The 15,121-nt window shown below is 47.8% G+C and overlaps 1 protein-coding gene across 1 annotated transcript; it reads right to left on the reverse strand.

The window, feature by feature from the left end:
• Window positions 1-1,621: 1,621 nt before the first annotated feature.
• LOC124026546 (kelch domain-containing protein 1) lies at window positions 1,622-2,462 on the reverse strand (the record flags this gene model as incomplete). The annotated part of the gene is given in 3 exon segments (XM_046339460.1): window positions 1,622-1,692; window positions 1,876-1,999; window positions 2,377-2,462. Coding segments are annotated over 2 exon segments (179 nt in total), but the record flags the coding sequence as incomplete, so codon positions are not given.
• Between the last annotated feature and the right edge of the window lie 12,659 nt (window positions 2,463-15,121).

The following is a 15,121-nucleotide window of genomic DNA, read 5'->3' on the forward strand; positions in this document are numbered from 1 at the left end:
ACGCACAAACACTATGTTAAACTTCCATTGATATTCTTTAGGTGTTATATACAGCCCATAACACAAACACTATGTTAGAATTCCATTGATATTCTTTACCCTGTGTTATATACAGCCCATACACCACAAACACTATGTTAGGATATTCTTTACCCTGTGTTATATACAGCCCATACGCACAAACACTATGTTAGAATTCCATTGATATTCTTTACCCTGTGTTATATACAGCCCATACGCACAAACACTATGTTAGAATTCCATTGATATTCTTTACCCTGTGTTATATACAGCCCATACCCACAAACACTATGTTAGAATTCCATTGATATTCTTTACCCTGTGTTATATACAGCCCATACACACAAACACTATGTTAGAATTTATTGATATTCTTTACCCTGTGTTATATAGGCCCATAACACAAACACTATGTTAAATTCCATTCATATTCTTTACCCTGTGTTATATACAGCCCATACGCACAAACACTATGTTAGAATTCCATTGATATTCTTTACCCTGTGTTATATACAGCCCAGGTTAGAGTTCCATTGATATTCTTTACCCTGTTAGTTATATACAGCCCAAGTTTAGTTCCATTGATATTCTTTAGGTATTATATACAGTTTAGGGTAATACGCACAAACACTATGTTAGAGTTTATTAGAAGGGTAAGGGTTCATATTCTTTACCCTGTGTTATATACAGCCCATACACACAAACACTATGTTAGAATTCCATTGATATTCTTTTGTATTATATACAGCCCATACACACAAACACTATGTTAGAATTCCATTGATATTCTTTAGGGTTGTATTATATACAGGGTACACACAAACACTAAGTTAGAATTCCATTCATATTTTTACCCTGTGTTATATACAGCCCATACACACAAACACTATGTTAGAATTCCATTGATATTCTTTACCCTGTGTTTATATACAGCCCATACACACAAACACTATGTTAGTTCCATTGGTATTCTTTACCCTGGGTTATATACAGCCCATACAGGGTAAACACTATGTTAGAATTCCATTCATATTCTTTACCCTGTGTTATATACAGCCCATACACACAAACACTATGTTAGAATTCCATTGATATTCTTTACCCTGTGTTTATATAAGCCCATACACACAAACACTATGTTAGAATTCCATTGATTAGATATTCTTTACCCTGTGTTATATACAGCCCATACAACAAACACTATGTTAGAATTCCATTGATATTCTTTACCCTGTGTTATATACAGCCCATACACACAAACACTAGTTAGAATTCCATTGATATTCTTTACCCTGTGTTATATACAGCCCATACACACAAACACTATGTTAGAATTCCATTGATATTCTTTACCCTGTGTTATATACAGCCCATACACACAAACACTATGTTAGAATTCCATTGATATTCTTTACCCTGTGTTATATACAGCCCATACACACAAACACTATGTTAGAATTCCATTGATATTCTTTACCCTGTATTATATACAGCCCATACACACAAACACTATGTTAGAATTCCATTGATATTCTTTACCCTGTGTTATATACAGCCCATACACACAAACACTATGTTAGAATTCCATTGATATTCTTACCATACACCTCTTTCTAAGTCATACAACCAGATTTCATCACTGGGAAGGAACACTTCACTCTCAGCGGTTGACTGCAGAACAGATCAAAAACAAATCTAAGCACGTTGTTACTGAGAAAATACATCTATCAGCAGCATGTATGTTTTAAACAGTATATGTGAATGCTAAACATCAATTCAAAACAACACCATCAATTAGCAATGCTTTCAAGATAGTTCCAGGAAGGGAATTTACAAATCATGTTTGAGGCTTACCATGTAGCCTCCCCAGACATGCAGAGTATTTCCCTCTAATACAGCTGTGTGACCACTTCGCTCAAGGGCAACAAGTTCCACACTGTGTTTCTCAACGGCAGAATCCATAGTTTCTACAAAACTTCTTAGAAAGTGAAAACACAAAGAAAAGGAGAGAATGAAATGTACAAAGATCTCCATGCCAGGATTTTTATTTTCTCTGCCAGGAGTTTTATTATCTCTGCCAGGATTTTTATTATCTCTGACCCAAATCTGTTCAAAATCTTTTATTTTTTTTATAGGCCCAAGCTGCTAATTTTGACTACAGACTTTGGCAGCGGATAGAATGTGCAGGGGCTGGCTGTTTTTAAGTAGCTGAGACGTTCCAACCTCTAGGAAAACAAGTTGTTCTTGCCCTGACAGCGTTTATTGTAGCGGAAGGTCAAAGGTCATGTCACCTTGTCACCAGACCATTACTCCCTCTGGCCACGCCCCCTTACCTGAAAACGCCACAACACTCACCGAATACCTCTCCTCTGCCTGTTCCAGTCTCTTTATACCACTCCCTATGAGCAGTTTGTTTTCCTGTGCTTAGCGGTGTGTGCTTGTTTATGCAACGGGCAGCTCGTGCCTTCACTTCACTCAGATGTACTTCTGAGGGCAGAACATATCATGTGTCATGTTTGAAATAGCCTGCTGGGACCAGCCTGGTCGTGCAATAGTTCACATGCTGTTACACTTCACGTATCAAGTGATGTGAAACGAAACGCGAGCCAGCCGTCTGTATTATGATTGGAACCAAGTCTTTGATTGGATGGAAACAACCACCCCCCCCCCTCCCCCTTCTAGGTAGAGTTCCCTCTGTCCAGTCTCAACGTTAACAGTGAAGAGGCGACTCCGGGATGCTGGCCTTCTAGGTAGAGTTCCCTCTGTCCAGTCTCAACGTTAACAGTGAAGAGGCGACTCCGGGATGCTGGCCTTCTAGGTAGAGTTCCCTCTGTCCAATCTCATCGTTAACAGTGAAGAGGCGACTCCGGGATGCTGGCCTTCTAGGTAGAGTTCCCTCTGTCCAGTCTCAACGTTAACAGTGAAGAGGCGACTCCGGGATGCTGGCCTTCTAGGTAGAGTTCCCTCTGTCCAATCTCATCGTTAACAGTGAAGAGGCGACTCCGGGATGCTGGCCTTCTAGGTAGAGTTCCCTCTGTCCAGTCTCAACGTTAACAGTGAAGAGGCGACTCCGGGATGCTGGCCTTCTAGGTAGAGTTCCCTCTGTCCAGTGTCTGTCTTCTCTTGCCCATCTTAATCTTTTATTTTTATTGGCCAGTCTGAGATATGGCTTTTTCTTTACAACTTTGCCTAGAAGGCCAGCATCCCGGAGTCGCCTCTTCACTGTTAACGTTGAGACTGGTGTTTTGCGGGTACAATTTAATGAAGCTGCCAGTTGAGGACCTGTGAGGCATCTGTTTCTCAAACTAGATACTCTAATGCACTTGTCCTTTTGCTCATTTGTGCACCGGGGCTTCCCACTCCTCTTTCTATTCTGGTTAGAGCCAGTTTGCGCTGTACTGTGAAGGGAGTAGTACACAGCGTTCTCTTCAGTTTCTTGGCAATTTCTCGCATGGAATAGCCTTCAAATCTCAGAACAAGAATAGACCGACGAGTTTCAGAAGAAAGTTCTTTGTTTCTGGCCATGTTGTGCATGTAATCGAACCCACAAATGCTGATGCTCCAGATACTCAACTAGTCTAAAAAAGGCTAGTTGTATTGCATCTTTAATAAGAACAACAGTTTCCAGCTGTTCTAGCATAATTGCAAAAGGGTTTTCTAATGATCAATTAGCCTTTTAAAATTATAAACATGGATTAGCTAACACAATGTGCCATTGGAACACAGGAGTGATGGTTGCTGATAATGGGCCTCTGTACGCCTATGTGGATATTCCATAAAAAAATATGCTGTTTCCAGCTATAATAATCATTTACAACATTAACAATGTCTACACTGTATTTCTGATAAACTTTATGATATTTCATTGTATAAAAGAATGGGCTTTTATTTAAAAAACAAGGACATTTCTAAGTAACCCCACAGTTTTGAATGGTAGTGTGTATATATATACATAGATTTATATTTTTATATTTATTTACATATTTTTTTTTTTTACCCCTTTTTCTCCCCAATTTCGTGATATGCAATTGGTAGTTACATTCTTGTCCAATCATAGCAACTCCCATACGAAGGTCGAGGGCCATGCATCCCCCGAAAAATGACCCCACCAAGCTGCACTGCTTCTTGACACACTGCTTGCTTAACCCGAAAGCCAGCCGCACCAACGTGTCGGAGGAAACACAGTACAACTGGCGACCGTGTCACACAGGAGTTGGTAGAGTGTGATGGGACAAGGACATCCCGGACGGCCAAACCCTCCCCTAACCCGGAAGACGCTGGGCCAACGTGTCAGAGGAAACACAGTACAACTGGCGACCGTGTCACACGGGAGTTGGTAGAGTGTGATGGGACAAGGACATCCCGGACGGCCAAACCCTCCCCTAACCCGGAAGACGCTGGGCCAACGTGTCAGAGGAAACACAGTACAACTGGCGACCGTGTCACACAGGAGTTGGTAGAGCGTGATGGGACAAGGACATCCCAGACAGCCAAACCCTCCCCTAACCCGGAAGACGCTGGGCCAACGTGTCAGAGGAAACACAGTACAACTGGCGACCGTGTCACACGGGAGTTGGTAGAGTGTGATGGGACAAGGACATCCCGGACGGCCAAACCCTCCCCTAACCCGGAAGACGCTGGGCCAAATGGACATTGCCTCATGGATCACCTGGTCGTGGCCGGCTGCATCACAGCCCGGGATCGAACCCGGATCTGTAGTGATGCCTCAAGCACTGCAGTGCCTTAGACCGCTGTGCCACTCAGAGGCCGAAAGATGACACTTGAGATTTCTGTTGTCAAATGTCAGTTTCGTGAGAATGACACAGCTAGATACATCTACTTTAAACCCTAGCTAACTATTAAAAACATTGCTATAATCTACACACAATACCACAGATTATTTTACAAGACTCACAACATTTTGTTTTCTCTCATGGCCACCAAATGTTTGCATACTACCGGTACAGTGAACAGGTTTAGCTAATACTGTAACATTATGGAACAATGGGGTAAACAATGGTGAGCAGGGAGAGGCTATACGGACACTTCTGGCATGAAAAACAATGACATATGTTGCACAGCTGAGAGCAGAGTAAACCGGACCACAGAGGGTGGTGACAGCTAAGGACACTGTGTCCTGGTGTTGTTGTCGTTCATGCTCTTCCCATTGAGTAGACTGTCCTGGTGTTGTTGTCGTTCATGCTCTTCCCATTGAGTAGACTGTCCTGGTGTTGTTGTCGTTCATGCTCTTCCCATTGAGTAGACTGTCCTGGTGTTGTTGTCGTTCATGCTCTTCCCATTGAGTAGACTGTCCTGGTGTTGTTGTCGTTCATGCTCTTCCCATTGAGTAGACTGTCCTGGTGTTGTTGTCGTTCATGCTCTTCCCATTGAGTAGACTGTCCTGGTGTTGTTGTCATTCATGCTCTTCCCATTGAGTAGACTGTCCTGGTGTTGTTGTCCTTCATGCTCTTCCCATTGAGTAGACTGTCCTGGTGTTGTTGTCGTTCATGCTCTTCCCATTGAGTAGACTGTCCTGGTGTTGTTGTCGTTCATGCTCTTCCCATTGAGTAGACTGTCCTGGTGTTGTTGTCCTTCATGCTCTTCCCATTGAGTAGACTGTCCTGGTGTTGTTGTCGTTCATGCTCTTCCCATTGAGTAGACTGTCCTGGTGTTGTTGTCGTTCATGCTCTTCCCATTGAGTAGACTGTACCACGGTGACATCGAGATGTCTACCAATAACTTATTTATTGTGTAGGTTGCTATCCTACTTGAAATGTAAATTATTTTTTTTCTCACAGGGAATATAGGCCATATGTTTTGATCTAAACAAGCCATGTTCTCTGTAGCGATGGTGAAAACATAACGGTCACAAATCTGAGCTCAATTATTATCTGGGGGATTTTTCTTCTAGGTCACACAGCATGATATTTATGAACAATTTAGAGCAGACTGAAATGGCTTGTGTCAATTTGAGCTAGCTAACTTGCTAGCTAGCAAGCTAAGAAAACATGCACTAATTCAACGTTGCCTAGCAATAAAGATACTTTAAAAAAGTAAAGGTACCTACGAAGCAGGTGCTGAAAATATTATTCCACTTCACTGCCGCTTCAAGAAGATATTTAGTAAAATAGTCTGAGCTTCATGTGTCTCACCCTACAGTGTGAGGTTTGTGCCTGAAACAAAAACAGTAATCTACAGTAGGCATAAGCTATTATTGTAAAGAAATACAGTATGTTAGAGTCATTTTTACAGGACATTTCCAATTACAGTTAACAGTATTTTTTTTGTTTGTTGCATTTTACCCATAATGCAGTACATTCTATAGCATTAATGTTGTAAAACATATTTATGGTATTTTGTTGTGCATTCTACAGTGTTTTACTGTTGAAATGACAGAACAATCTTAGTGTACAGCTAGAGAGCATTCAGCAATACGACAACAACTATTTATATCAGCTTTGCAGTTCAACAAGTAAACAAATGTGGATTATTTTTCTTTAAGCACCATTGAGATCCACCTTAAACTGGAACTATAAATATGAATCACTGGAGGTTGTTGGCACCTTAATTGGGGAGGACGGGCTTGTGGTAACGACTGGTGCAGAATTAGTGGAATGGGTATCAATGTGTTTGATGCCATTCCATGTATTCCATTCCAGACATTATTATGAGCCGTCCTCCACTCAGCAGCCTCCACTGATATGAATGGTTAGTGTGATGACAACATCATTATCAACTTCCTCAGCAAGACCACTCTTGATATTCAACTCCTACTACTACTATAAGGTTAACTACTGTACTACTAAACACTACTAATACCAATACTACTACTACTACTCCTACTACAATAAGGTTAACTACTGTACTACTGCTACTACTACTACTACTACTACTACTACTTAACTTTAACTACTGTACTACTGCTACTACTACTACTACTACTACAATAAGGTTAACTACTGTACTACTGCTACTACTACTACTACTACAATAAGGTTAACTACTGTACTACTGCTACTACTACTACTACTAAACACTACTAATATCACTACTACTACTACTACTACTACTACTACTACTACTACTACTACTACTACTACTACTACTACTACTACTACTACTACTACTACTACTAACACTACTAATACCACTACTACTACTACTACTACTACACTACTACTACTACTACTACTACTACCACTACTACTACTACTACTACTACTACTACTACTACTACTACTACTACTAATAATAATACTACTACTACTACTACTACTACTACTACTACTACTACTACTACTAATACTACTACTATGAGGTTAACTACTGTACTACTACTACTACTACTACTACTACTATGAGGTTAACTACTGTACTACTACTACTACTACTACTACTACTACTACTACTACTACTACTACTACTACTACTACTACTACTACTACTACTACTACTACTAATAATACTAACTACTACTACTACTACTACTACTACTACTACTACTACTACTACTAATACTACTACTATGAGGTTAACTACTGTACTACTACTACTACTAATACCACTACTACTACTACTACTAATACTACTACTACTACTACTACTACTACTATGAGACCCGACAGGGAAAAAAATCCACCCTCGAAGCGGTGCTGTGCCTGGGAGAAGGTCGATAGCGCAGTCGTAGGGTCGATGTGGAGGAAGAGATGTGGTGCGGGCCTTGTTGAAAACCTCCCAGAGGTCCTGATAATCCGCAGGGGCGGCAGAGAGATCCGGGGCAGGCTGCGCCAACTTCAGATATTGCACATAGCAGAATGGCCCCCATCCATGATTAGAACCAGTAGCCCAGTCAATCAGGGGCTTGTGCCTCTGGAGCCATGAAAACCAACACCACGGGCACATGAGGAGATTCGATGATCAGGAACTGCATAGACTAACTGTGATTACCTCACACTCACAGGTTGATAGGAACCATAATGTGGGTGACTCTGCCAACAGAGCGCCCATCCAGCACCTTGACTCCACCGGGAATGAAGAGGGGTTGTGTGGAGATTCCCAGCTCCAACACCAGGGTAGCGTCCATAAAGGTCTCGTTGGCCCCAGAGCACCCGGAGATATTTGGACCGGTCCCCCCACCTCAGGATGGCATGGAGAGGGGTGTGAGTAATGGGAGATTAGAAACTCCCCGTACGGCTCACTAGCGTACTCGTACCTACTGATGAGCCTGCTCTTTTAATGGACAAGTAGATATGTAATGTCCTGTTGTTCCACAATACAGACAGCTCTTGGTGCTCCGTCTGCGTAAGCGTTCAGCAGGAGACAATCTAGCCCTGGCCAGTTGCATGAACTCCGGAGGAGGCGAGTCGATAGCCCTCAGTGATTCCAGATGGAACTCGGGTGACATCGGATTCTCCCTGTATTGTAGACGCAAGGGACTTCCGGGATTCCTCGGGTGGCAAGGTGGGAACCGTGGACGAGCGAGTGTGACCGGGAACAGACCTCTTCTCTCTACTACATTTCCGTAGATGCCCAGCGATCCGTATGGTCAAGGCTAAGAGAGAGTCGAGGTCCAAGCGAAGCACCCAGGCTGCGAGCTCATCTTCAACCATCTCTGATAATCCATGAAGGAACGTGTCTAATAGGGATTCCGGGTTCCAGGCACTCTCAGCGGCCAAAGTGCGAAAATCTACAGCGTAGTCTGCTACACTACGGGAGTCTTAACGCAGTTGAAATAGCCTCCGAGCAGCCTCTCTCCAGGACAATGGAGAATCAAACACCTTTCTAACCTCCGCCACAAACTCCTCCAGACTGAGGCAAACGGTGGATTGTTGCTCTGACACCGCCGTAGCTCAGGCCTCCCGGACATCAACATTATCAGGTACGCTATCAGCATTATCAGGTACGCTATCAGCATTATCAGGTACGCTATCAGCATTATCAGGTACGCTATCAGCATTATCAAGTACGCTATCAGCATTAACAGGTACGCTGTCAGCATTATCAGGTACGCTATCAGCGTTATCAGGTACGCTGTCAGCATTATCAGGTACGCTATCAGCATTATCAGGTACGCTATCAGCATTATCAGGTACGCTATCAGCATTAACAGGTACGCTATTAGCGTTATCAGGAACACTATCAGCATTATCAGGTACGCTATCAGCATTATCAGGTACGCTGTCAGCATTATCAGGTACGCTATCAGGTACGCTATCAGCGTTGTCAGGTACGCTATCGGCGTTATCAGGTACGCTATCAGCGTTATCAGGTACGCTATCAGCATTATCAGGTACGCTATCAGCGTTATCAGGTACGCTGTCAGCATTATCAGGTACGCTATCAGCGTTATCAGGTACGCTATCAGCATGATCAGGTACGCTGTCAGCATTATCAGGTACGCTATCAGCGTTATCAGGTACGCTATCAGCATTATCAGGTACGCTATAAGGGAGCACTGGGAGAGAAACACCCGGCAAGTTCCTGGATCTCCAGCATAGCGCTCCGTAGGAGGTAAGTGGGGTTCTCGGGAAGCCGGGCTAGGCTGGTGAAAAGTGCCTCTGGTAGCGGGATTACTGAGAGTCTGGCAGGTTACCGCTGTAGTTTGCTGGGGAATTTCTCCAGCAATGCAGTGAAGCATTGCTTCCGTGGTGTTGCACCCAGGTCTGGAGTTCTTCCATAACGTTGTGAAGGAACTCCTCGTGTCTTCAGATGACAGCTCCATGGAAGGAGATGGTGTTGCCAAGTTGGTCCGAGTCAGTGCAGTCATGGCCAGTTCTTTCTATCACGATTCAGGATAAGACCCAGATGCAGACACAGGAGAGTTTGATGCTTAGATATTTGTTTTAACACAAGGGTCAAGCAAAGGGCAAGTCGAGGGCAGGCATAGGTTTGAAATCCAGGTTAGAGACAGGCAGGTACAGGAAGGCAGGCAGGCAGGCGACCTGACAAGACAAGACGAACTGGCAACAGACAAATGGAAAACGCAGGTATAAATAAGCAGGAAATAATGGAGAAAAATGGGAGACACCTGGTGGGGGGGTGGAAGACACCTGGTGGGGGGTGGAGACACCTGGTGAGGGGTGGAGACACCTGGTGGGGGGGTGGAGACACCTGGTGAGGGGGTGGAGACACCTGGTGGGGGGGTGGAGACACCTGGTGAGGGGGTGGAGACACCTGGTGAGGGGGTGGAGACACCTGGTGGGGGGTGGAGACACCTGGTGAGGGGGTGGGTGGGGTGGAGACACCTGGTGAGGGGTGGAACCACGTGGGGGGTGGAGACACCTGGTGGGGGGTGGAGACACCTGGTGAGGGGGTGGAGACACCTGGTGAGGGGGTGGAGACACCTGGTGAGGGGGTGGAGACACCTGGTGGGGGGTGGAGACACCTGGTGAGGGGGTGGAGACACCTGGTGAGGGGGTGGAACCACGTGGGGGGTGGAGACACCTGGTGGGGGGGTGGAGACACCTGGTGAGGGGGTGGAGACACCTGGTAGGGGGGCGGAGACACCTGGTGGGGGGTGGAGACACCTGGTGGGGGGGTGGAGACACCTGGTGGGGGGGTGGAGACACCTGGTGGGGGGTGGAGACACCTGGTGGGGGGGGTGGAGACAAGCACAGGACAGGAAAAACAGATCAGGTTGTGGCAACTTCTACTACAAAGCAAACCTTAAATTTTCAACACTAGCTTCTAACAATTCAAACTTCTAAACTTCTTCCACTACCATAACAATACTTTTGGTCAACCGGCAAGTTTTAAAGTTGATTTGTTTTTACGTGTTTAGAGCTACAGATGTCAGCAGAAGACGAAGGTTCATAAAAAAAGTATGTCAGATTTGAGTAGTTGTTCTTTCAACAAGCACCCCTAATAAAGAAGATATACATGAGAGTGTGACTGCTGAATCAAGTCACAGTAATGAATAAATAAGTCAATGACCAGAACGTGACTGCTGAAGCAGGTCACACTAATGAACTGATGTCGTTGTAGTAAACTAATCAACCATATATTATGTTTCATGCCTTCGTGTGTGTGTGTGTGTTTGTGTGTGTCTGTGCATATGTACGTATGTATGTATGTGTGTTTGTGTGTGTGTGTGTGTGTGTGTGTGTGTGTGTGTGTGTGTGTGTGTGTGTCTGTGCATATGTACGTATGTATGTATGTGTGTGTGTGTGTGTGTGTGTGTGTGTGTGTGTGTGTGTGTTCATGTGTGAGTCTGCATATGTACGTATGTATGTGTGTGTGTGTGTGTGTGTGTGTGTGTGTGTGTGTGTGTGTGTGTGTGTGTGTGTGTGTGTGTGTGTGTGTGTGTGTGTGTGTGTGTGTGTGTGTGTGTGTGTTCATGTGTGAGTCTGTGCATGTGTATGTGTGTGTGTGTGTGTGTGTGTGTGTGTGTGTGTGTGTGTGTGTGTGTGTGTGTGTGTGTGTGTGTGTGTGTGTGTGTGTGTGTGTGTGTGTGTGTCATATCCCTCTCCCACACAGAAAGGAGCCCGTAGGCACCGTCTAGAGCCCTGTCTAAAAGTCACAGTAACACCCCGTCACACCAAATGTTAGCATTTCACAGAACTGATAGTTAGACGACGGCGTAAAGACCACAGATATGTCACTTTCAATTTGAATATGAGATGTCAAACAACCCACTGTCTCACCGCCCGCCATGCAGTGACTGCCTCCTCCTCCTCCTCCTCCTCCTCCTCCTCCTCCTCCTCCTCCTCCTCCTCCTCCTCCTCCTCCTCTCCTCCACTATGTCTCCGTCCTCCTCCTCCTCCTCCTCCTCCTTCTCCACTATGTCTCCCTCCTCCTCCTCCTTCTCCACTATGTCTCCCTCCTCCTCCTCCTCATCCTTCTCCACTATGTCTCCCTCCTCCTCCTCCTCCTCCTCCTCCTCCTCATCCTTCTCCACTATGTCTCCCTCCTCCTCCTCCTCATCCTTCTCCACTATGTCTCCCTCCTCCTCCTCCTCCTCATCCTTCTCCACTATGTCTCCCTCCTCCTCCTCCTCCTCCTCCTCATCCTTCTCCACTATGTCTCCCTCCTCCTCCTCCTCCTCCTCCTCCTCCTCCTCCTCCTCCTCCTCCTCCTCCTCCTCCTCCTCCTCCTCCTCCTCCTCCTCCTCCTCCTCCTCATCCTTCTCCACTATGTCTCCCTCCTCCCCATGCTCTTCCCCCTCCCCCTCCTCCTCCACTTGGTCCTTTTCTCCCTCTTCCTCCCCTCCTCTTCATCCCCCTCTTTTCTCGTTCTCCTCTTCCGATCGGCAGACTGCAAAAGGCCGCATAGGAGTAGAAGGAAGGGAGAACACACTGCCTGCCCCAGGTCCCTCCCTACTGCCTGCCCCAGGTCCCTCCCTACTGTAATATATAATAATAATATATGCCATTTAGCAGACGCTTTTATCCCAGGTCCCTCCAGTCATGTGTGCATACATCCCTCCCTACTGCCTGCCCCAGGTCCCTCCCTACTGCTTGCCCCAGGTCCCTCCCTACTGCCTGCCCCAGGTCACTTCCTACTGCCTGCCCCAGGTCACTCCCTACTGCCTGCCCCAGATCCCCCCACTACCTGCCCCATATCCCCCCCACTACCTGCCCCATATCCCCCCACTACCAGCCCCAGATCCCCCCACTACCTGCCCCAGATCCCCCCACTACCTGCCCCAAATCCCCCACTACCTGCCCCAGATCCCCCCACTGCCTGCCCCAGATCCCCCACTACCTGCCCCATATCCCCCCACTACCTGCCCCAGATCCCCCCACTACCTGCCCCAGATCCCCCCACTACCTGCCCCCACTACCTGCCCCAGATCCCCCCACTACCTGCCCCAGATCCCCCCACTACCTGCCCCAGATCCCCCCACTACCTGCCCCAGATCCCCCCACTACCTGCCCCAGATCCCCCCACTACCTGCCCCATATCCCCCCACTACCTGCCCCATATCCCCCCACTGCCTGCCCCAGATCCCCCACTACCTGCCCCATATCCCCCACTGCCCCAGATCCCCCCACTACCTGCCCCATATCCCCCACTGCCCCAGATCCCCCACTGCCTTCCCCAGATCCCCCCACTGCCTTCCCTAGATCCCCCCACTGCCTTCCCCAGATCCCCCCACTACCTTCCCTAGACCCCCCCACTGCCTGCCCCATACCCCCCCACTACCTTCCCCAGATCCCCCCACTACCTTCCCCAGATCCCCCCACTACCTTCCCCAGATCCCCCCACTACCTTCTCCAGATCCCCCACTGCCTTCCCCAGATCCCCCCACTACCTTCCCCAGATCCCCCACTACCTTCTCCAGATCCCCCACTACCTTCCCCAGATCCCCGCACTACCTTCTCCAGATCCCCCACTACCTTCCCTAGATCCCCCACTACCTTCCCCAGATCCCCCCCACTGCCTTCCCCAGATCCCCCCACTACCTTCCCCAGATCCCCCCACTGCCTTCCCCAGATCCCCCCACTACCTTCCCCAGATCCCCCACTACCTTCCCCAGATCCCCCACTACCTTCCCCAGATCCCCCACTACCTTCCCCAGATCCCCCCACTACCTTCTCCAGATCCCCCCACTACCTGCCCCATATCCCCCCCCAGATCCCCCCACTGCCTTCCCCAGATCCCCCACTGCCTTCCCTAGATCCCCCCTGCCTTCCCCAGATCCCCCCACTGCCTTCCCCAGATCCCCCCACTGCCTTCCCTAGATCCCCCCACTGCCTTCCCCAGATCCCCCCACTACCTTCCCTAGATCCCCCCACTGCCTTCCCCAGATCCCCCCACTGCCTTCCTCAGATCCCCCCACTGCCTTCCCTAGATCCTCTGCACTACCTTCCCCAGATCCCCTGCACTACCTTCCCTAGATCCCCCCACTACCTTCCCTAGATCCCCCACTCAGATCCCCTGCACTACCTTCCCTAGATCCCCCACACCTTCCCCAGATCCCCTGCACTACCTTCCCTAGATCCCCCCCACTACCTTCCCTGATCCCCCACCCTTCCCTAGATCCCCCACTGCCTTCCCCAGATCCCCTGCACTACCTTCCCTAGATCCCCCACTACCTTCCCCAGATCCCCCCACTACCTTCCCGCCCCCACTCAGGCCCCATATCCCCCCCACTGCCCCAGATCCCCCACTGCCTGCCCCAGATCCCCCTGCCCCCCAGATCCCCCCACTACCTGCCCCATTGCAGCACCGATGCACCACACCACCGTACCCTCTCCCTGCCCGCCCACTCAGACACACACAGCCTCCTTTATGTATTTGTTCCTCCTTGGTTGTTTAGACCCCATTAGGGAGCTAATTGTGATGAGGCTGAGGTCTGGGGTATTGTAGTAAAGTACAGTTAGTTCATGGCTAATTGCTACAACAGCTGCTGGTGGTTATGAAAACGAGCAAGAAGGAGGAACAGAGGAGAGGAGAGAAGGGGTCTCTTCTACAGCGCTGGTCCCAGCTCCGGTGCACTCTAGGCTGGGCGTAGTGGAGCACCACCAGGGTCTCTCTGGAGCGCAACGCAGAACAGAACAGGCATCCGGATAAATCACCATACTCTCTGAGGAGCCAGCTGTTTTATATTTTCTGTGTGTGTGTGTGTGTGCATGCGTTTATGCGTGTGCGCATGTGTGTGTGTGACAGTATCTCTCCATGTTTTTATTTCTGGCAACCTCCCCAGCCCTTCTCCATATTCCCATATGAGCCAGCAGACCCCCCTTTGGGCGAGCAGTGCTTCATGTGTGACAGTTAGCATGTGGCGGAACCCTCTGATGTGGAAGGAAGTGAACGGTGGGTTTGGTGCCAACTCCACCACAGAGCAGAGCAGAGGAGGGATATCACAGAGGCTGCTGCTGCCAATAGCCTGGTGCTCTGGATGAAAGCCTTGGCGATAAGTCCTGATCCTGTAACCGTGCAGGTGAAGGGTGGAGGAATGTGGATAGGGTCCAATGTGTTTCAGCCAATGAGATTGTCCCTTTAGCAACTCTGCAGGGTCCAGAGTCGCTACTCTCCTCCTGTTCTCTCTGTTCCACTTCCCTATTAGCTTTAGGCACTTTATCCATTTGCAACTAGCTAGGTAGAACAACCACATATCACAGGCATAGTCAGTACACTTCTCCTCAGTAAAGTAGCC

The sequence above is a fragment of the Oncorhynchus gorbuscha genome, unplaced genomic scaffold (assembly GCF_021184085.1).
Source record: "Oncorhynchus gorbuscha isolate QuinsamMale2020 ecotype Even-year unplaced genomic scaffold, OgorEven_v1.0 Un_scaffold_2759, whole genome shotgun sequence".
NCBI lineage: Eukaryota > Metazoa > Chordata > Actinopteri > Salmoniformes > Salmonidae > Oncorhynchus > Oncorhynchus gorbuscha.